This window comes from Zosterops lateralis (genome assembly GCF_965231275.1).
Source record: "Zosterops lateralis genome assembly, chromosome: 3".
Taxonomy (NCBI): domain Eukaryota; kingdom Metazoa; phylum Chordata; class Aves; order Passeriformes; family Zosteropidae; genus Zosterops; species Zosterops lateralis.
Window position 1 is genome coordinate 111,209,376 of NC_139764.1, and position 23,946 is coordinate 111,233,321.

Genomic DNA, 23,946 nt, shown 5'->3' on the forward strand with positions numbered 1-23,946 from the left:
CACTGACCCTGAAATTCTCAGTTAATTACTTTATATGAGGTCCTGGAGACTGGAACAAAGCTCAATGCTACAAACAATTCCTTTTCCTGGCCCAGTAAATGGCACAAGCCTTAAAACTGCTCATTCCTCACCTGATTCTTCTGCTCCATAAATATCCTGTAAGGAAAGGGCTATTTGCACTGGGGAGCACACGGAGACTCCAGGATTTGATGCGAATAATTCATGGGAATGTTTGCTGCTGCAAGGAGAAGGATGAGATCAGACAACAGATTGTTTGAATTCCCCGTTGCCGTGGCTGCATCCGAGGGTTCACACGCAGATGTTGAGAGCACTCACAGCAGTAAAGTATTTATTGATACCAAAAATTCCTGATCCAGTTTGGATTCTAGGAAAAGGGAGAAAGGGGAGGCATTCACACAAAAAGATGGGTCTATGACCAAATGGACACAGGGTGATCTCAGAAATACGGGGTTTGCTGTGCTAAACTGTGGGCAATTTACCCTGATTTCCTAAACCATGGCTGTGATTGTCTGAGGAGTCCTGGTGGATATGGCTTCAGAACAGAAACCAGTGTCATGACATGTCCAGGAAAGGGAACAGAGCTGGGGAAGGGGCTGGAGCACCAGGAGCAACTGAGGGAGCTGGGAAAGAGGTTCAGCCTGGAGAAAAGGAGGCTCAGGGGAGACCTTCTGGATTTGGTGAGTCAAAAATCTAAATTTACTGATTGTTTTCAACTGAAATCAAAACCTGCCATACCTAATCCTGAACTCCTCAGATTTGGGGGTTCCACTGAATGGTAAAAGTCTCCCTTGTGTCACTGCTATGGTTCAAATCCATCCCTGAGAGTTAAGGAGCTTTGGTAGGCTAGGTAATGGCCTAGGAAATTATGGCAGAACAAAATCTCAAAAATCATGGAATCACAGCATCACTCAGTTTGGAAAAGACCTCCAAGACCATTGAGTCCAACCTGTGACCAATCCCCACCTTGTCACCCAGACCAGAGCACTGATTGCCACATCCAGTCATTGGACACCCCCAGGGATGGGGACTCCAAACCTCCCTGGGCAGTTCCAATGTCTGATCACTCTTTCCATAAGGAAATTTATCCTGATGTTCAACCTGAAACTCCCCTGGCACAGCTTGGGGCCATGACAAATGTGGTAGGAGCATCTGTATAAGTGGACAGAGGTAATTTATTTTTCCACATGTGCTTTCTCTCAGGTGTGTGGGCAGGGAATGTTGCAGGGCAGGTGTGTACAGACAGGTGGGACAATCTCTTTGTGCTTTGAGATGCCCTGACAAGACTCAGAAATTGCCAACAAGTCTCAGCCCAGTTTTGTGCCCCACAGAGCAAACTTGCTGTGGGTCACTCTCTCACACAGATGTCCCCTGAATCCCACTCTTTCAGGCAAGTTTCCTCTAAGGAAAAGTGATTTCAGTTTCCCCTTCCTAGATCAGATATTAAGAAAATTTTCTTGAGAGAAAGGGTTGTAAAGCATTGGAACAGGCTTCTTAGGGAAGTGGTGGAGTCACCATCCCTGGAAATGTTAAAAAATTGAGTGGATGTGGCATTTGAGGACATGGTTTAGTGGTGAGCACGGTGGTGGGACTGGGATAACAATTAGACTTGAAACCTTTAAAGGTCTTTTCCAACCTTGATGATTCCACGATTCTGTGATTCCTGCCAGTCTCTAAAAGTACCTGGAATGGTTTATCAGCCTGATCCCTCTAACAGGGTTTGGAATCTGAGTGAACAAAAACTGGTTGGGATGATGATGACACCAGGGGTGTGCTGGTGTCAGAAAGGGCTCTTCTCCTCCCTCCCAGCCAGACATAAATAAAGCTGGGGCAAGAATGCCTTGGTGAGGGGCTGTGTTCCTGACCTCACCTGAGCTATCAGCAAAACTCCCAACTCACCCAGATTCCCAGTGTGCTCCTTCCCTGGTGGCTGAGACAAGGCAGCGTCGGTGGGAAACCAAGGGTCAGGTTTTGGCTCCTCCACGAGCTGCCCGTGTGACTGCAGGCAATTTATTGCATCTCTCAGTGCCTTGGTCCCCTGCTGTTAATAACACATCCTTTCCTTTGCTGTGGTTCTGTCCTTGTCAGTTTAGATTGTAAATCCTTTAAGGCAAGAGCTGTCTCATTCTCTGTGTGCGCTCCAGACTCGGCATAATCCAACTCTGATCTCAGCAGAAGCCTTTTAACATTGCTATCATATAAATATCAGTGATACCTGGGAGCCAGGGCTTCTGGGTTCTGTGCCTGGGCCTCTCAGCCCTGCACTGCAGACAGGGATGGGTTTATTTTACCCATTTCTAAAATAAAGACTGTCTGAAATAGTGATCAGAAGGTTCAGGAGTACAGGATCTGTTTATTAATAACTTCAATGTGGGGTTTGATGGGGGTGCAGGAGTTGAAAAGCCAATTGGGAATGAATAATATGAATTAGACTTGGCCTCCTGATAAAAAGTTCTAAAGGAAAAAATGGAAGAGGTTGCACTTATTCACAGAACTGCTCCAACGCCAGAGCTAAGGATTTATGGGAAGTGTCCTGGCTCCACTCTCTGACTGTTATCCTGTTCTTTCACACTTCCCAGCCTTCTCCATTTGCTTCCACAACAAGCAAACTTGTCCAGGGAGATTTATTCTGTCCATGTTCTGCTCTTTGCTGCAACAAACCCACCAAGGGAGCTCCCAAACCCCCTTTGGGTGCTGTCCCCTTCTCTAAGCACTGAGCAGTGACATTTTTGAGCTGGTGACAGGGGGACCAGCAGCCCTGGAGGCTGCAAGGACAGAAGGTCCTGGTTGCTGTGGCTTGCAGGGACATGCAGACTGTGCTGTCACTCTCAGAGCAAGGGATTCTTCCAGTTGGTTTGGGCAACAGGGGCAAGATTCTCATGGGAAACACGCGGATGAAGCAATGAATAAAGTGAGGGAGAGGAGGAGATGGTGGAGTTGTCCTGCCTGGTTTCATGGTTCTGTTGCTGTAGAGATTCCCCTTCTGGACTGAGGCCCAGGAGCTCCATTCCCTTGACCAAACTGTTCAAGGTGCTCTGGGCAGCTCAGTGCACCCTCAGATGTGGGTCTAGAAGGGCAGAGGTCTTTTTCATGCCCTGTATCCCACCAGCCTGCAGTCCATGCATATCTTTGATATCCTCTGAAACAGTGTCAAGTGCCTGTGAGTCTTGCCTCTGGTCTCCAACTTCTTCAGGGATGGCTTGGAGAAGCTGGAGTGTTTCCAAAGGATGGAAACAGAGCTGGGGAAGGGTCTGGAGCATTGAAGTCTGATGAGAGTGGCTGAGGGAGCTGGGAAAGGGGCTCAGCCTGGAGAAAAGGAGGCTCAGGGGGGACCTTCTGGCTGTGCACAACTCCCTGACAGGAGGGGACAGCCAGAGTGGGTCAGGCTCTGCTCCCAGGGAACAGGGACAGGACAAGGGGACACAACCTCAATTTGAGCCATGGAAGGAATAAGTTGGATATTGGGAACAATTTATTCACTGAAAGAGCTGTCCAGCCCTGCCACAGCTGCCCAGGGCAGTGGTGGATTCACCATCCCTGGATGGATTTAGAAGATGCGTGCATGTGGTACTTGGGGACATGGGGCAGTGGCAGACTTGACCCTGCTGGGTCAACAGTTGGACTTGACAATCTTTAAGAACTTTTCCAAGCTCAATGATTCCATGATTCTATGGTAATGCAAGGGATTGATCTTCACAGGGATTCCACTGAAAGGCAGTACCAGTCCTCTGGGTAGGGAAGGACGTAAAAACTATGGGATAAGGTCTGTTCTAGACAAGAACTACTCATGGCATGTGTCACCTTCCCAAACCTTGTGCATTTGCTCCACAAGGGAAAAAAAAAAGGCCAAATTAAGAGACGTTGGGAACAAAACAAAACAAAACAAAAAATCCCAGCCAGCTCTGGGAGCTCCCATTCCAGCTGTGAGATGGGACATTTTAGCATGAACTTTGCTCCCCACAGCAAAATTCCCTTCCTACCTGTTGGCATGGCACTACCACAGTGTCCCCCAAATCTTTTCCATGGGGGAAGTACAAGTGATTCCTCAAAACGACTTCTCGAAATGACAGCAAGGAGGTGAGAGGCATCTGATAGGGGAGTGATGCCAAGGAGATGGGAGACATCTGCTATCAGCCATCAGCTCTCAGTCGGTCGTCTGGACCCTTCTGTAGTCAAGGGAAGGAGACAGGAAATCCGTGGGAGGTGTTGCAGACACTTATCTGGAGATGGGATGAGTGGCTTTCTGGAAATCTCTCTCTTTCTCTCTGTTGATAGAAGAGGGAGCCGAGATGATGAGTTTGGATCAGCTTTCCCATTTTTGAACAGCTGAAGAATGGAAATCCCATCTGAGGAGGCTTTGGGTCAACTGCGGTGGATCCAGAAAGGTTTTTCCAGTCACATGAGCTTGAGCTTCACAAAAAAGCTGTGACCAGCTGGGCTACCCCAGGGGCTGGGGGTATCAGAGGGGGTAAACATATGACACAAAATATTCCAGAGAGAAAGGCTGCACAAGGAAAGAATAGGGAAAAGGGACTCAATCCCAAAGCTGCTTTAAAACGCGCAGGCTCCGTGTCCTGCTTTTGGCTGTCACCTCAAGCGGCAGGACACGCAGGCAGGGGGGTGGGAGGTGGAGACTTTTAATTCCCTCCAGAGCCTGGAGATGACTCAAGCCCACAGCATCCTCTTTCCAGCAGAGTGTCCTCATGAGACCAGGGTGGAAACCCGGCCCGCTGGCACGCGGCCACCCCGCGCGGCCGAGGGAGCGTTTCCGACGCCAGGGAATCCAGCCCCGGCAAAATCCTCTCCGGGCCACCCTTGGAGCCAGCAGACAAGAGGCTTCCTGACACGCTGCCGTGTCCCAGGAGCTGTTCCAGGGTTGGATATCCTGCCCAGCAGCCCCAACACGGGAACCTGAGAGCTCTGTCTCCTCGGCCGGCTCGGGGAGGTTGATGGGTTTGTTTGTCTGGGATGTTCGATGGCCAAGGTCAAGCCCTGACTTCACGTGGAGCAAAGGAGGGCTTGGAACACACACAAAAGGGTTTGAACCAATGTGAAGGGGGTTGAACCCACAGGGAAAGGATTTGCACCAATAAAAATGGATTCGAACGTGCAAGGAGGGATTTGAACCTACAAAGAAGGGGTTTGAACCCACAAAAAGGGATTTGAACCCATAAGAAAGAGTTTTAATCTGCAAGAAAGGATTTGAACCTACAGGAAGGGGTTTGAAACTACAAGAAGGGATTTGAACCCTCAAGAAGGGATGTGAGTCTACAGGAAGAGGGTTGAACCCACAAGAAAGGGTTTGAACCCACAAGAAATTACTTGAACCTACAGGAAGGAGCTTGAAACTACAAGAAGGTATTTGAACCCTCAGGAAGTGATTTGAACACACAAGGAGGGATTTGAACCTACAAGAAGGGGTTTGAACCCACAAAAACAGATTTGAATCCACAGAAAAGAGTTTTAATCTACAAGAAAGGATTTGAATCTACAGGAAGCAGATTTGAAATCACAAGGAGGGATTTTAACACAGAGGAAGCAGATTTGAACCCACAAAAACAGGATTTGAACATACAGGAAGAGGTTTGAACCCATAGGAAGGGATTTGAAGCAATAAAAAAGGGATTTGAACACACAAGGAGGGATGTAAACATGCAGGAAAGGATTTTAACCTACAAAAAATGGGTTTGAATCCACAAGAAGTAGTTTGAACCCATAGGAAGAAGTCTGAACTCACAGGAAGGAGTTTGAACCTTAAAAAAGGGGCTTTGAACTCATTTGGACACACTCCTGAGGGGCAGGAAAGAACACATAGACACTGTTCCTAGTTGGGTGTTGAAGTCTGGCCAACACAGTAGATGGTCTGTTGGAGGCAGAGAAGGATGGAAAATGAAATTATGAATCTTTTGGTGGTCTAGGACAGTCACTGGTGCTGGCCAGGCCTTCCTGTGCCTGCCTGCTATGGTTTCTTACTAAAGGAGCTCAAAAACTTGCAGTTTTAGGGCTCAAATACCTGAAGTTTTAGACTAGGATTTGAAGGACTTGTGTCCAAGGCTGACAGGCTCAGAGCCAGCTGCAAATTTTTAACTGGTGAGGCCCTGGCTGTGGAGGCAAAGGGCAACCTGAGCCAGACTGGGAGTTTGTAATGCAGAAGTTATGTCAAATCCCAGCTCTCCATGGATGCTTTGCAATCCCAGGTTTATGGGCAGGACATCTCTTGGACCTGGTTCCAGCTGGGTCTGTTGGCAGGTCTTTCCAAATCTCTGCAAACACAGAAGGTGACAAATGCCACATCCTGTGATACTGGAGGTCCTGACTCCTGTGGAGAGCTGCCAGGCAGGACTTGTAAGGACAGGAGGGCTGACAGGCAGTGCCAGGCTCCTTGGAACACGTGCACAGGGAGCTGGCATGTCCCTCCTCTGCAGAGTTGTCCCCTGAGCCACCAGCACAGGCTGCAGGACAGGTCACTTGAAGGTGGGGTGACAGGAAGAGAAGGGTCCCAAAAGCAGGAGATGGGCTGTGACACTTCAGATAAACTACAGGGACCTGGCTGGGGAGAAGTGGGTGGTGGGAGGGGGGTTATCCAGGGAGGAGATAGGGGAAGCAGGGAATGGGCATTTTGGGCTAGGGGTGAGACCCTCATTGAATCCCAGAGTGGTTTCGGGTGGAAGAGACCTTCAAGATCATCCAGTTCCAACCCCTGCCATGAGCAGGGACACCTTCTACTATCCCAGCTTGCTCCAAACTCCACCCATACTGGTCCTGAACACTTCCAGGGATGGGGAGTCACAAGTTCTCTGAGCAACTTCTGAGCTGCCCCCAGTGACACCAGAGATTTTCCTCAACCCACAACTGCAACCTCCCCAACTGCAATTCCTTCATCTCCCCAACAACCAAAACATCTGCTCTGCTCCTGTTAAAGAGTGGGAATCTCCTTGGAGAGTGGGAATCTCCTCCAAGTTCATTCCAACAGGCATCTCCACCACCTTTCCCAGCCAGTTCTGCAACCTCCAACACACAGCCTGAGCTTTCCCAACCACTCTGGCCACACGCCTTCCTTCTGGAGAGGAAAACTTTCCCATTCTCCTCACCTGAGATCCTTGCCTCACTGCACTGGTTTAAATCATCCTTCCTGGAGGCAAGATGAGAGGAGATCAGGAGAAAAAAAAAAACAGTGGAAGCCAAGGTCAGGGCTTTGGAGGCAGCACACAATTCCAGCAGGGAAAGGCTGTGTGTTTGCACTTCAGAGAGGCATTTGGGCAGTAAATGACAGAGTAGCTGAATTATTCCACGGGAGAGGGAGGAGGTGTGAGTGCAGAAGGGGAAAATCCATCCATTCATTACAGAAATCAATAGCCCCCACGTGTCATTGAAGCAGGCCTGGCCCTGGAGAAATGCAAGATGGAAGAGTCCTCCACTGCTTTGCTGAGAGGAGCAGAAAACTCTGCCCGGGCTCAGCCAGGGGAAGGTGCCGAGGGAGATTATTCAGTGGTGGCTCCTGAGTCACGTCTGGATCAATGCATCCAGCAATTTATTGGTGCTTCTGGAATAGATCTCATCCAAGCAGCTACGACAGTCAATGTTAATGCAAACATCCTCCACGCAGGGCAGGACAGCTGCCTGGGCTGGAGCAGGCGTGTGAGAGGCATCTAAATGGGCTGGGGAAGCATTTGGAGCAGCAGGAGGTCAAAAGGACATGTGTGAAAATGAAAGGCTTTCTTTACTTTGGATTAAGCACTTCCAAAAGGAGCCCATGCAGCAGGCAGAGGGAGAAAAGGACCTCCTCAGCTGGAAGATGGACTTGATGGACATTGCAGGTCCCTTACAACTGAAATTATTCTATTCTATTCTATTCTATTCTATTCTATTCTATTCTATTCTATTCTATTCTATTCTATCCCATCCCATCCCACTCTAAATTAAACCCCACCAACCACCACTTGCCTGGAGAAAGTCACTTAACCTCTCTGCCTCTATTTCTGCACCTAACTGTGCGTGAACATCCCTCCCTTGGGCTGAGCTGCAGGATTCCATACCTCGCCTCCCAGATGCTGCTCGCTGGTAGAAAGCTCCTGTCACCTCATTTGTGTCACTTGGATAAACTGGCTGCTGGCACGAGAAGCCTCAGCTGCACCCGGAGGGTGGTGGAGCAAGGACGTGGTCAGGTGGCTTCATTTTTTTTAAGCTTCAAGCAGAAAAGCTCCTTTAAAATTAATAGAACAGGGAAAAGAGAAAAGTGCTGTGATGCTGGGTAGTGCCATGCCTGGGCTGGTTCTTCCTCTGAACATGAACATTAGAAGGTGGTTCTCTTTGCAATGTTGTTTAGAACCAGTCTTAACTCAGAGTTACCTGTTAAATGCAACAACTGCAAGTGCTGCCACCCACAGGCTCCTGCACAACTTGACTTGCTGAGTTTTATTATATGTACCCTTACTTAGAGACCCCAGCAGCTGGGAAGAATCCTGCAAGCAGGCAAAGGGGCTGGCAGGCCCGTGGTTTATCACAGGACTGGGAGGAGACTTGGAAAACAGCAACGAGTGAAGCAGGGAAGGATGCTCAGGTGAACTTCCTGCAGAGATCAGCAGGATTCACCCATGGAAGGGTTCCTGTACCTTCCAAAAAGGCTGTGTCTCCTCTCCTGATGGCCTAAGACATCCTGGTGGCCTTTGGAAAGCCACTGTGAGGGGATGGCGTGACTTGTCTGAGTCTCCTCCCTCCAAATCCACCAGAGGCTGTGCTGGCCCAGCAGTGAGTGAGTGTTTGAGAGGTGCTGTTGTACTCGTGGCCACCTCAAAGAGAACAGGGAACGTGCACAGCTCCAGAACCCGCCAGTACATTTCCTCTGGCCAGGAATAGCTGATGAGTAATACAAAGCAGCAGAGGTAATAAATATTAAAGAGTTGGAAAATGTGAAAGTGCACGGGCAGCGGAGCTGACAGGCGCTGTGGGTGTGAAGTGCAGGGATCAGGCTTTGCTCCTCATCCCTCAGAGAAAAAAAGTGTAGGAATAAGAGTTGCAATTATTTTTTTGTTAATTGTGCTCTGAAAGTGGGCTGGTGAGCTCACCCCTGGCCTCATTCTCTTAATATTCCCATGGTTTTCCTGGAGTGATGTGTCTGGAGCAGCTGAGACACAGCCAGTGGGAGGAAGAAGATGCGACATCCAGGGTCTGAGGGGCCCGTGTGGTGATGAGGTTTTGTCTCCTAGGAGGTTGCATGGCTAAAAGATTGTGGATTTGGGTTAAGTAGCTCATGGTGGTAATTTCTCCATCTCTGGAAGTGTCCAAGGCCAGGCTGGAGGGGGCTTGGAGCAAGTGGAAGGTGTCCCTGCCCATGGCAGGCAGTGGAACTAAATGATTTATTGAGTCCCTTCCACCCCAACCATTTTAAGATTCCATGATTATTCTTAAATAAAATGTTTCCCATTGCAGGGATATGTTGGCCTTCTCTTAAATGGAAATGCCAGGGGGTGGAGCAAGATGAGGCCTAAATTCCCTTCCAACCCAAACCATCCTGTGATTCTGTAATGCTGTGGTGGGTGAATCGAAGGCAGCACGCGGCAGTTCACAAGTGACATCTGTCCTGGCTCTCATGAGAAGTCACTAGGATTGAGGAATCAACTTTCAGGTTCTGCAGACTCTGAGCTGCTCCCTGCCCCTTTCAGCCCCTGGTGTGGCTGTTCCTCAGACAGGGCTGATGGTGGTGGCAATCAGAGATGCCATTTCTGTGCTGGAATTTCTGGAATTTTCTTCCAGTCCCTGCTCCTCCCACCACACATAATAATATAAGGTCCATGGGGCAAAGACACTCTTTCCTTTACTTTGCAAGAGCCAAAATGCCCATGAAGACCTTTCTCCCCCTTGCTCTGGTCCCCACCACGATCCACGCCGAGGTGCAGCTGCCTGGGTCCGACTGTGGCAGGACAACAAGGGTTAAACTCTTCCCTGGCAAGGCTGGGAGGACACACCGTGTGATTTCTCCCAGCCTGGAGAGGAAGGCAGGGCCCTCACTAATGTATGCGCAGCTTCTGTGTGGAACTAAAAATAGCCACGATCTGAGGCTGTTCTTCCAGGATTTCACAGGCGCTCACCCAATTTTTAGCTCCTTTTCTCCTCAAAGGGATGGCAAAGCGAAGGCGACAGTCCCTTCCCTCGTGAGAAGCCGCCACTTTGCTCCAGGGATGCTCCTGACCCTGCAGCACTGGGGAACCAGGAACGCACAGTCCCGGCTCTGTGACAGTTCCCCGGCAAGGCTGGGGTGGGTTCAGGCATCCCTGGTAGGTGCTGAACAGCATCCCGAGGATTTTCCGGGAGCCCTGGTGCTCTGCTCTGGATGCAAACAGAGCGCGCTGCAGCTGGCGGCGAGCCACGGCTCTGACCCTGGCAGCTCTGCAGCAGCTTCTTTGCAGCTGCACCAGCTCCTCAAGAACCAGCTCCCCTTTTTCCTAAGCAGAGTCCTTTCCCCCTAAACCCTTCCTGGCTGCTGTTTTTCTGGAATGCTGTTTGAAAATCCTGGAGGGTTCATCTCCTCAGCTTTGCAAAGCCACTCTCTATGGGGGTCAGGGGAGGTTTTGCTGCATGGAAAAGTCTTGTCTGGTGGTTTCAGGTCTTGCTGAAGCATCAGTCACCCTGATGGCTGGGGGAGAGAGTAAATACTGTAAATTCAGGGAGTGCTCTCCTAGAACCTGTATCCCAGCCACAGAGGTGACCCACTTGTCTTTTCCAGCAGCCAGAGTGTGGGAATGGAGATATCTCTCTCTGGGTGAGGGAACAAGTTTTATTCCTGTGATCCTGGGGCCCACATTGGCTTTTTTGGGTTCAGTAAGGCAGTCTGCAGTGTCTGTTGAGATCTCTGGACCCACCACCCGAAACTGTGAAGCCCCTCAGGAACTGAGAAACCCTTTAGATGAGAAAATCACAATCTCCATCTCCAAGGGACTCACTGACAGCAAAAGTCATGTCTTTCCCTTCTCCTGCTCTGTGTCCTCCACTGAGGGATCTCCATGAGGAGATGAAGATGTGTCCTGTCCCTGTCACTGACTGGTATCCCAGAGCAATCCAAATTTCTCCTCCCCTGAGACATCCCATGGCTCTGGTGAGCCCACAGGATGCCAAACTCCTTCTCAAGACCTCCTGGGCTAAAACACTAATGTGACCCATCCTGTTCAAAGGTTGAGGTGACTGATCCCATGGTGCCTCTGAGAATCATGTGCTTGAGCACTCACATTTTGGGAGTTCTCAGGCATTTGCTTGGGATTTCCTTTGGCATTTCATGGAATTTCCCTGAAACTTCCCTTGCTTGGAGCCAAGACAAGTCACTCAAAACATCTCTGCTTACTTTCAAGGCTTTCAGCTGTTCCTGCAGGACTGACTGGACCAGAACCAGCTTTATTTCCACGAGGAGAGCCCTGATGCTAAACCTCATTTTCACAAACACACTTGAAGCAGAAACTCAGTCTGAGTCCAACTTGCTGGTCCCTGTGTAAAGCTGTTGAACAGCTTTGATTTAAAACAGAAGGTTTTGCCGGAGGCGACAGCACCGAGTGTCGGAGTATCCTTAAAGCAAATAAGCATGTGCAAAATAGGGAAGGGACTGGGCTTTGAGTGTTCATAACTAACTTAGGGCATTAAAAGAAAGCATTTGGCTCAGTGCTAGGACCATCCCACGTGTGATAGATGCTGTGACATGTCTCTGCAGCAGCACCCATCACTTGGATACCCTCTCCAGCAGCCCCCGCTGCTCTGCCTCCTCCTTCATGCAGCATGGAGATGGTTCCCACATTGAAATAATTAAAAAAAAAAGAGCATTCACGCCGTGGCGCTGGAGAGGTCTTGGGGTCTGTATTCCTGTTTTAGAGCTCTACATCTCGCAAAATGATTAACAAATGAAAGCACAAAGATGATTTCTAGGAGTCTGGGTTGAAACAATGGTAGCTGCTGCTACAAAGCTTTTCTCTGGTTCTGTGTTGATTTACTGAGCAGAGACCTGGAAATAAGAATTCTGGGACCTGGATATCCAGGGGAACCCCTCAGCAAAGGGGATGCAGCAAGGAGAGGGTGCCTGGCTGCTTCCAAAATTGGGGTTGTGGTGAATATGTCAATAACACATTCATGGCCATTTTAGCAAATAAAAAAAACACTGGATAGGCTCTGGCTAAGCAAGGGTAGTTCAGTAACAGCCAGACTGGGGAAGGATTGACAAATCATTGCCAAAAAGTGGGGTTGTTTAGGGATAGCACTTCCTTATGGTTTGTTTCTCTTCTTCTGGTTGTGATCTTTCAGCCTGTGAGTCAGAGAAAATTACTCTGCAGCTGGGGAAGGAGAGCAGTCACAGGGACAAATCCCAGAAACATCCCCCAGATGGAGCAACACGAGCAGCTCGTGCACCTTTGGCCTCTGGAGTTTTATCTGCAGTGATGCCCTTGCCCCACTTTCCTGCCCTGTGCAGCTGCTGGAGGTTGTGACCCCAGTGTCTGTCAGCAGCATGAAATCACACCTGCAGCCCTGCCTGTGCTCTCACAGTCCCAAATATCCACTTTAAACCATCAGTAAAAAGGGATTTGAACCAAGACCAGGAGTGCTGCCCCAGAGGAGGGGGTGTAGGTTTATGTCCCCTTCCCCTGGGACTGCCACCAAAGCAGTAATTTCAGAGGAGCTGGGGACATTGCTCAGGAATCACTCATCACAGAGCCCTGTTCTGTGTGTCAAAAGCCCCAGATTGTCAGCCATGAGTTAAATCAGCCTGCAAATATCAAAGCTGTTGGATGCAGATCCTAAAAATATTTCAGTATCATGATTTTATTACCCCTCACCAAATATTGGATGGAATTGACTCTTTCCAAGGAGGGGCTGATTTGTAAACTTTCTTCAAGCAGTGGAAGTGATCTTGGGCTGAAAATCATTTCACCATCCCTGGAAACATTCAAAAAACATGTGGATGTGGCACTTGGGGACATGGTTTGGTCATGCCCATAACACTGGGTGGATGGTTGAACCCAAGAGGTCCTTTCCAAGCTGAGTGATTCCATAATTCTGCAGGGATTGGGGTTAAAGGCTGGAACAGGTTGTCCAGAGGAGCTGTGGAATCTCCATCCTTGGAAATTTTCAAAACTCAACTGCACCAGACCATGACCAACCTTCTCTAACTTCAAAGTTATCCCCACTTGAGTGAAAGCCTCAGTCCCTAGACGTCTAAAATCTCCTTCCAACCCAAATTCTTCTGTGATTCCACAACATGATCCTTCCCAACATAAGTTTTATAAATCAGTTGCATCTTTTAAGGTTGATGTGTAGCAAAGCCATCTGTGCTTTAAAACAGCTTCAGACTGGCTCAGAATATGAAGTTGTAACAGTTTCTCCTGTGAAACAGAAGTCTGGGACAATCATTCCTTCAAATACAAATTTCAGTTGCACATTTGGCAAAAAGCAAGAGCTTGTAATACAAATTATTAATTCTTTAACAGGAGCTGATAGAAACAAGTAGATAAGACTTAGATCAGGAACTGCAAGGCAGAAGGACTAAACCCTTGATGAACACCCTTTCTGTTGTATTTTATTCATTTTTTAGGTATAAACCATATAGGGAAATCCCCCAAAGTTTTCAGAAAGCACTAAGAACCTCAATTCTGAACATCAGGGCCCTGAAGAAGGTCAGAAAATTTATTATTTAGATGTTTGTGTGGTGGGGATGACCTGTGGGGAGGCTGGATTAGAGTTTCTGCAGAAATAAGGATCCCTGTCTTGATTTTGAGGTGGAAAGTGATCTTTCCCAGTTCAGCATGATTTTGACCCAATACAACCAGCAGGGGTGAAAATAAATCCTGCACACCTTTCAAGGCTCAGGCCAGACCAGGAACAACTCCCTGGAGATAGTTTGGATGCAGCCCCTTTTTCTGGAGGAGTTTGATGCTGTGGGAGCAGCCAGAAAAAGCTGGATCAGCACCTGGATGGGACCTTGTAATTCCTATTTTGATACTCAAACTAGGAACAATAACAATCCATCTGTGGATCCTTATCACAGGAATTCTATATCACTGACATTACCTCTGGAATTATAACACTGACATTATAACAAAGAAAACAACTAACTAATGTTGATGTTCAGAACGTTGATGGTGAAGGCAACTTTCACCATCAGCATTTCACTTTCCTGCTCTCCCCTGTTGCTCCAGCACTGCGCCTCCTATTCTTTTTTATATCAGTTAGAATGAAAATAATTCATTAAAATTAAAAAAGCGGGCCAAAGCCACAGCTGGTGTAAATTGCCAGAGCCCTGTGGATGCCAGCTCACTCCAGCTGAGATCTGGCCTCACGTAACCTCGTTGTAAGGGGATGTTCAGGCATCCTCTGCTCCGAGCCTTCCAGCCCAGCAGTTACACATGTCCTCATTTCCTCCCCTCCGAGGAGAGGGATTTTAATCTGGGAACACCCTCCAGTGCACGAGGCCCCTTGCAAGAGGATGAGGTGGCAGTAGGGTGAGCCCTCAGCTGAATGACACCCCCACATTCCCATCCTCTTCCGCCAGGAGGGAGCACCAGGGAGAAGGTTGGTGCCATGGGATGGTGCCCATCCGTGTGATGTGTGTGGCTGCCACGTCACCAAGGTCACAACCAGGACATTTCTGAACATGAGCCAGCAGAGTGAAAAGGTGGCCAAGAAGCCCAAGGGCTTCCTGGATGAAATATCCAGCAACAGTGTGGCCAGTAGGGAGAGGACAGTGACTGCTCACTGTCACTGCTGGGGCACCTCCAGTGCTGGGGACAGCTCTGGGACCCTCATGACAAGAGGGACATTGAGGAGCTGGAGAGTGTCCAGGGAAGGGAATACAGCTGAAGCACCAGGAGCAGCTGAGGGAGCTGGGAAAAGGAGGCTCAGCCTGGAGAAAAGGAGGCTCAGGGGAGACCCTGTGGCTCTGCACAACTCCCTGACAGGAGGGGACAGCCAGAGAGGGTCAGGCTCTGCTCCCAGGGAACAGGGACAGGATGAGAGGGAACAGCCTCCAGCTGTGCCACATTGTGGCATCACCATCACATTGTGGAACCACCATTCCTGGAAGTGTTCAAGCAACATGGATATGTCATTTGTGGACATGGTTTAGTGTTGAACATGGTGGTGCTGGGTGGTTGGTTGGACTTGATCTTAGAGATGTTTTCCAGCCTCAGAAATTCTGTGATTTCTGTGGTTGGGTCTGGCTGAGATGGAGTTTGTTTTCCCCACAACAGCCCCCACACTGCTGTGCTTTGCACTTGGAGCTGGGAAGGCGTTGCTAACACCCCAATGTTTTGGCTACCACAGCAGCAGAGCTGTCTCTCCAGCACTCCACTCCAACAGAAAGCTGAGCACGAGCAAAATCCATTTCCCATATACCTGTACTAATAAACCAGGTAATTTCAAGACCTGTTCATGGGCACTGCAGCTTCACCACGCCCTGTACAGGGCCAGGGGTTGGACTCAATGATCCTTGTGGGTCCCTCACAACTCAGGATATTCTGATTACATGCCAAAATCTGACTATAATCATTAGAATGGTCTGGGCATATTAATCATTAGAATGGTTGGGGCATATTCAGATTTTCCGAAGTCATCACAACCTGTGCAGGTTTCAGTAATCTACAAGGGCCAGGAATCATTCCCAATGCTGAATATGGAGGAAATTTCCTGGTTTTAGAGGATGAGAAAGTTCACTTCTTGTGTCTTGGCCCATTTGGCCTCAGGAAAAAGGATCAGACCGTTTGAGCCTGAGGTTCCTGCCCTTGGTCAGATTGTGGCTGTGTGGGACAGGCCACCAGGATTCTTCTGCCCCCAAAGCACAGCTCAGAGCCTGTCCTGATGTGCTTTTCTGGGCTCCCATGACCCTTTTACACATCCACATCCTCCTCCCCTCATCCAGCCCATTGCCAGAGACATCCTCCTGTATTTCCTGGTGACACTGGGAGCCACCTCTGTAAATCCAGCCGTGCCAAGCCCCGGGCATGACCCTTCAATGGCTCACCCTGTAAAACTGTCAACACAATCCCTGGAAATTTTGGCCAGGGCCAACTAGATGGACGTAGCCACGTAGAGTTGAGCCTTGCCAGCTGGCCAAGGACTGCTTCATTTCATGATACAAAACCAGAGTCCATCCACGTGGAGCAGCTTTTCCCACAGAGCTCAGGGGTGGGCTGTGTTTTCACAGCAGGAACATCCCCTCTTCTCCCTCCTGGTGGGCTCCTGCAGCTCTTCCACCTTCTTCAAAGGTTGTTTGACCACATTTGGTGGATTTGGCTCCTCAAAAAGGCTCTTTGGCACAGGGACAGCAGTGACTTTGACCCGAGCAGTTCGTGTGCTGCTGTGACATACGTAGTAAATAAGCGTGAGGGTAATTATACCAACAGGAATTCTGGGAGCCCTGCCAGGAGGGAGGGGACAGCCAATCCTTTGTGCACTAAAAAAAGAAAAAATATTAAAAAAAAAAAAAAATCACCCCAATCCCCCCTCCCAACCCCAAATTAGTTCTCTCTCTTGAAGCCGTGATGTGACTTAGAACTAAAAATACACACAAATACACACACTCGTATATAAAAATAGCCAACATACAAAAAAAAAAAAAAAAAGAAAAGAAGAAGCTCAAAGTTAGGCTCCTGTATCCAAAATTAAGCTCTTAAATAAATTAGCCTGATTTTCAAAAGCACGGAGCAGTGAATGGTTTTCACTCACATAAGAGGAAGCATCGTGTTGCTAAAGATTGAAGATCAGGCCTGAATATGGATTTAAAAGTCTAATTATAGGAGCCTGTTTGCCACCAGCTTGACCGGGAACAACGAATTTCAGGTGAAATGACATTGATTTTTTTTTTTCTTCATTCTTCTTAAGTTCTCTACACTTTACCAGTGCTATGAAAGGTTTGAAAGACCCTCAAAGAAGTAAATAAAATACCACAAGGAAAGAGATGAACTGGAATAAAACCGTTTACACCAGTTCTGTACATTGGTGTTTGGAAATAGGGTTAAGAATTATCAGTGTTGGAACTGGGTGAAATTTGTTGTTGATTAATTAAGTAGGTATTTATTACTTGCTGAAAGCCCACAAGGTGGAAATATTACTTTTTAACCCACTGGCATCGGGAAGGAATGGAATCTTAGTTGTTCCTTCCCTCTCCTTGCCAGATTTGGGTCTGAAGGATGCTGAAGACAGAGCACCATATTTTTTTCATGGCCTGAAGAGGGAAAAAATGGAAGTTAATTTACTTTCTGCTGCAAATGGTCCTTGGAGCTGCTTTGCTCATGCTGCCCAACATTTGTCAAGGGGTTCCTGAGGTCACACTCCCATAGGGTAGGGACAGATTTGTCCTTTGGGGTCAGGTTGGGCAGGGCTGGGATTTATGCTCTGAAGGAATTATGTCCTCCTTGGATGGAGGAGCATCAGCAGGTAGGGCTGAACTTCACTCATGTGGTGTTTAGAGACAGCACTGAAAGATCTGAGGTTTGACACCAAAAAGGTGCTTTGAGAGCAACTTTTTGCTGCCCTCTGACTCAGTTTCCCCTTCCATGGAAGAGGCACAATGCAGGTGACCAAAGGCTGTGGGCTCAGCAGTCAGGGAGAACTTGGTGTTTGTGCCATTGCCACTGATGGAGGCAGGATCAGGACACTGTGCCAATCCCATGTATTTGAATATTTTTCCATGGATTCTGCCTCCATGGATTGGTGTCATGTCCTTGATGGAGACAGGACAGGACACTGTGCCAATCCCATGTATTTGAATATTTTTCCATCCATTCTGCCTCCATGGATTGGTGTCATGTCCCTTTTCTGTGGCCAGTAAGAAAAATTTATGCTTAAACTGTGGATGGTGATGAATCCCTAGAGATTCACCCAAAACCCGGAGATCCAGGAGAAATCATTGCAGGACATTTTGTCCCTTCTGGTAATTTCTTCTTAATCTTTTTGAGTGGCCCAGTTGTCATTGTTGCAGTTTGGTTCAGCCAGCCTGGAGGGCTGGGAAAAAAAGTAAAGATGGTCTTAAAAACAACCCAAAACTGGAGACAGCAGTTGGGAACAGCAGTGTGGAAGAGCAGAGGTGTAAGAAATGTGAACTGTGAGAAAGCACTAAAAGAAACTTTTTTCTGGAGAAAAGGAGGTTCAGGGGGACCTTCTTGCCCTCTTGATAGGAGGGGACAACTGGGGGGATCAGGCTCTGCTGCCGGGGGACAGGGACAGGAGGAGAGGAAACGGCCTCAAGTTGCACCAGAGAAGGTTCAGGCTGGACATCAGGGAGAATTCCTTCAGGGAAAGGGTTATCAGGCATTGGAAGCAGCTGGTCAAGGAGGTGGTAGAGTCCTCATCTCTGGAGGGACTTAAAAGCCATGTGGATGTGGCACTTGGGGACATGGGGCAGTGGTGGCCTTGGCAGTGCTGGGGCAATGGTTGAACTCAATGATCTCAGAGATGTTTTCAAACCTTAATAATTCTACGATTCTATGGAACTGTGATTTTTTAATCTGGAAAAAATGAAAGGTTTACACGGCAACTATGTGCAAACAGGTAAAAGACTGCTGCAGGGTGAAAAACAATAAATTCTTCTTCACCATGGCTGAGGTGGGGAGCCATTTGCATTTGGAGCTGGGAAGGTGTTTAGTGAGTGGTTTAACCTTCCCAAGAGGAGTTTAGGTTTTGTATACCAGCAGGAATGGGAGCTTCTGGGGAGGGACTACAGGACAGAATTGGTGGAATTTGGCAGAGGTGATGGTGCCTTTGCCCCTGGGCAGCACTTTATGGGCACCCCCACTTGGCTTTTGCTGGCCCTGTGTCACTGACATTACAAAACCCATTGAATTCTCCTTTTTTCTGCCTTCTCCTTGAGCCACAACACTCTCCCTGACTTCATCTTTCCAGCTAAACCGCATTTATTGAATTCCTGGGTGAAGGGAAGGCAGGATTCCTGCGTCGTGCTGCAGCTCCTGGGGTTGGGGCATTCCATGGAAATGCCAAGCGCAGGTGGTGGATTTGGGGGTGTAGGGACAGAGCAGGTGCTCCACGGCCATTTCCATCCCGCTCGGGATGTGCTGTGGATGTCACCACCAGTGTCACCAGTGTCGTATGTGACTGGCGTTAGCATTTTCTCGAGTGCCGAGCCCCATCTGGTGGCTTTCCTGCGTCTTTTTTTTTTTTTTTTTTTTTTTTTTTTTTTTTTTTTTTTTTTCGGTGTCCTTGCAGTCCTCTCCTCTGTCGGGATTTTTCTCCTGCCAGCTGCGAACGGGCAGGAAAGGACAAGATGCTGGATAAAGGGCAGGGCTCGCAGATTTTCCTCTCTCCCAGCTCCCCATCCCTGGGTGTAAAACAGGGAGATGCAGAGGCTGCACAAGGCTCACGTCCTTCCCCTCCTGCTCTCCCCGGCTGTGCAGTCTCGCCCGAGTGGCAGGGGATGATCTAATCGTTTTGGCTAAACCCCAGCTTGTGCTGTGAGCCGCTCTCAGAGCCTCCAGAAGGCGCTTCATGGCACTGCCGGGCTGGCAGCGGAGCTGGGACAGATGAACAGTCCCGGGAGGGGACATTTCCAACTATTGACTGGCTCAGGTGAGCAGCTTTAGGGTCGGCATCAGGTCAGATGGTTCCCATCCCAAACGAGGTTACAGCCACCGCTCAGGAAGACTCAGTATCAGATTGTCAATCCCTGGAAGTGTCCAAGGCCAGGTTGGATGGGGCTTGGAGCAAGCTGGGATAGTGGAAGGTGCCCCTGCCCATGGCAGGGGGTTGGAACAAAATCATCTTTAAGGTCCCTTCCAACCCAAACCATTCTGGGATTCTGTGATATCAACAGGCATTGGAAAGGACCCTGTCAGGGCTCTTTTCTTAAATGCCACAAGTTCTGAGACAGAGTTCTGTGCCTGTCCATGCACAAGACACCTTCTTCTACTCCAAACTGTCCAAAGTCCCAAAGCTGACCACTGACAAGCTGTGGCCTTTCATATCACTGGGTCACACACGTGCTGCATGTGAAGGTGGTGTCTCATTGCTCCATCCATGATGAAATAGGATCAAATCATAGAATCACAGAATACTCCAAGCTGGAAGAGACCCACAAGGATTGGCAAATTCCAATTCCTGGGCAACTTTATGAATCCCACAGTGAGCCTGAGAGCGTGGTCTGAATACTTCTTGAGCTCTGGGGTCTGTGAGAGAAGCTCCCTACCAGAGTCCTGAAGGAGTTTAGATGGTCTGTCATGCCATTTCCAAGTGTTAGGACCAGTATTTTTCATGTGGGTTCTCTTCTTGTGATGAAAAATAAGTGAGGGAGTTGGTTTTTTGTGCTTCAAAAGCATTTTGTGCTCCCAGGCTTCACCTTTGGGTGGTACCAGTTAAAGTCTTCCCACTCTTGCAACACCAAATGCACTTCATTATATGGTTTGTTCTCAAGGTGGCATCCAGTCTAAGGTTGGGCTTGATGATCTGGGAGGTTTTTTCCAACACTAACAATGAGCCAGATTCTAGAAGTCCTCTTTAGATTTGACAGGAGGGAGAGGAAGAAATGTGCAAACCCTGAGGTCTCCCCAGAACCCCGTTTCCACCCCCTGTCCTGGTTTAGGGCAAATCTGGGAGGAATTCTCCAAATGGAGAGCAAACCCAAATGGTTCCTCCCTTCAGCCAGTCCAGGAAAAGAACTTTCTTGGGAAAAAAGTGGAAAAAAACTATTTATTTAATCAACCAAACAGGTTTTGCTGCACCCCAACATCTCACCCCCAGCTTTTTCCCCTCCTGTTCCCTGCAGGTATATCCGAACCATGTACCTGGGGATCCAGAGCCAGAGGCGGAAGGAACACCAGCGGCGTTTCTACTGGGCTATGATGTACGAATATGCAGACGTCAACATGCTGCGCCTCCTGGAGACCTTCCTCGAGAGCGCCCCTCAACTGGTGCTACAGCTCTGCATAATGATCCAAAAGAACCGTGCAGAAACATTACCATGTAAGTGGGGCCCCTCCCTTCTTTCCTCCCACCTTTCCAGCCCTCTCCTCTCTGATCCCAGTGCTCAGCAGCTGATGGATGTGGTGCTCGCTTCCCCACCCCTGGCTGGGGTGATTTTGGGACAAATCTCTGGGTAAAATTTCTGCTTGTTCCTCTGAGGGGAAAATAATAATAAAAAAAGTCAGTGTCAAGGAAAAGATGTGATTCAGCTCTTCCACACCCAGTCCAGGATAAAGGAATGATGGTGTTGTCAGGAGGAGGCAAACAGGCTCTGTTACTGTGGCATCACTCGTTTGTCTCTTGGCACTGAGCAAACACGACCATTCCCTGCCTCAGTTTCCTTCCTTACATGAGTAGAGTGATAAAAGTGGCCAGATTTGAATTTGTGTTGTGAGGACAAATGGTTCAATGCCTATGCAATGCTGTGATGGTGTTAAGTGTAAAAAAAGGGGGGGTTCTTAACAGCGAAATGCTGTTGAACTTTTTCTGATGAGTGCCCAGAAATTAAGGTCTTGTCATTGGTACCATGGTTCTCACCAAGCCCAGGAAAAGAGAAGAGGAAGGCAGTGGAGGTGACTGTGTAGGGACAGGGATGTAGTGGAGAGGCAGACAGATGAGATGAGGCTTGGAAGCCACCACAGGGAATATTCTGCCGATTCTGGTGCTTGCCACCGCTGTGATGTGCTGAGCATGGGGCATCTGTCCCAGCTGAGAGGGGCATGGCCCTGTCCCAGCCCTGGCATGAGCAGCTCTCCCACCCTATGGCCATGCTGGCAGCCTGAGGGTGACCAGCCTGAGGGACAATCATCCTTTCCAAGGACCAACGGTGGAATTCCTGGGTTATTCAGCCCCTGCTCAATTCATGCACCACGGGTGACACTCAGCTTCCCAAAGCCTGCCTGGTTGGGGCGTGTCATTTCTTTTGGAGTTTTTGGAGCTGAGGTGGGAACTGAAATTGGAATTCACTTTAGGGTTAAATTTTGCTGGGTTTTTTGCCAAGGTCATCACTATCTACAGCATCAAGGAAGGCCAACCACTCTCTCTTTGCCCTGTATTTCCAACATGTCCATCACAGTTGTTTATAGAGGCCTCCCTCCTTCTATTTATGCAGTCTTTTCTTGAAACCTCTCATCACGAGCTCTCCAGGCCTCCAAAGTGCTGACATGATGAATATGCCTTTCTACAACTCCTGCTAGAATGGCTCACAATCGCCAGCCCCTTTTTTTTCCTGCTGCTTCTAACGTTATTAACCCGAGTGAAAATGCAGAAATCACAGCTTGGGAGGTTTGCCAGGGCGTTCTGCAGATTGCCGGACTCACCGCAGAAAGCGCCGGGTGAAGTTTGTTGGCCTCTGTTGTGCTGCGAGTCAGACAACGCGGGAGGAATAATCCCCTCCAGGCCTTTCAAATCCGTGGCTCTTCCACTTTGCCACTTCCAGGCAACGGCTGCCTAATCCACTGAAGGAGCCGCATCATTTTTTTAAATTTTTTTTTTTCCAACATTCCCCCTTCCCCTCCCTTTCCCCGGCTTTGCGGTTCCTCTGCCGGCTGCGCTCTCTTCCAAGGCAGCGCACGTCCCTGCCTGCCTCCTCGAGCCCTGGAGGGCTCTTTGCTCTCCACGCTCCAGCAGCCGAGCTCGCCGGGTCCCCAGCGCATCGTCTCCCTGCATCCCTCCCCGCCTGTGCCAGGGATGCGGGCGCTGATGGATGAGAGCAACCGGAGCTTGCTCAGCGCTCCTCGCAAGGTTTCCTAGAGATCTCCTCCATGCCCGTTCAGTGCTTCTCTCTTCCTCCTCCTCCTTCTCCTCTTTCTCCTCCTGGCCAGTCCATAATTATACAAAAGCAAATTAAATGCTGAGAGGAGCCGTTGTGATAGGGAGCATCAAAGATTTTTTCCCTTTAAGCAGGCGGAAAGCAAAGGGAGATGGATACTGTTAGGAAGGCAGTGTGTTTAAAAATCAAATCAAGTCTCTCCTGGCTCATGGAGTCTGTGGGAGCGTTGGCTCCTCACAGGAAGGGGCCAGTTATGCCTTTAAACAGGGGCAGCATCATCTGCATCCCTGAGGGATGCACACTGGAAAAAGGGCCCAAGAAAGGGCTTAAAAGACCAGGTACAGCCCCTGCTGATGTGTCCAGGCTCCAGCTGCTTCCATACATCCCCCACAGACTCTTATGGATTCATTTAGTGCCAGACAAGGTCAGTTCACCGTTTCCTGTGACATACATCCCTCCTCCAAGCCCCAGCCTTCCCTGCTCTTTGGATTGTAATGCCAAGCCCAGGCTCCACTTTTCCCCAAATAGGTCAACTTCCATTTGAGGAGCTTTAGAAAGGGAGTTATTGGCATGGCCATCAGGAGGCTTTGCTTTTGTCTCCTAATTCCTGTGTTAAAAGAGCTGTTGAGGAAAGAAGAGTGAACATCCTGAAGGTTTTTACTCCAGAGCACCACCTCATTTCTGCTACACAACATGGTGGTAGAAAGGGCTGATCTTGTAAGGATGAGTAGAAAGGGACACAATCATGATAATGCTTAATTTCCTGGGTTTCAATCTATTGAGTGGGAAGAAGAAAGAAAAACCTCATCACACCTTGCAAGAACTATTTGACCATGAGAGGAACCTGTGTGAGAGGGTTGGGTGGGACCTGTGTTTGTTGTCATCCTTCAGCACTCAAAGAATGGAGCAGTTTCACCCCAAAGTGGGAATGTCCAGAAGCAGTAAGTGCTGGAGCTGGAATTTGAGGTCAAGACCCAGCCTCAGTAAAGCTTGGGACAAGAACCCTGGGATTTCATGAGGGTCAGGATTCATTCCTTCACCATATCCCCAGCACAAGGCAGAGCAGATCCCAGCTTAGCAGATCCTAGCTTAGCTAAGGAACAACAAAAAGTGCACTAAAAGAAAAGAGGGGAGAGCTCTGTGTACTCCATCAGTTGGGCGGTGGAAGGTGAATGCTGGGAGCCTGAACTGGAATTCTTTGGCTGGTGGAGCAAATGGAA

At 48.9% G+C, this 23,946-nt stretch overlaps 1 protein-coding gene across 1 annotated transcript in view; it reads left to right on the forward strand.

Moving 5' to 3' along the window:
• Positions 1-23,946, forward strand: part of XKR6 (XK related 6) — a 172,191-nt gene that overhangs the window by 131,492 nt on the left and 16,753 nt on the right. Inside the window, exon 2 of the mRNA XM_083857042.1 lies at positions 20,759-20,955. Within this exon, the coding sequence (XP_083713168.1) occupies positions 20,759-20,955 (197 nt within the window). The remainder of the gene's footprint in view (positions 1-20,758; positions 20,956-23,946) is intronic.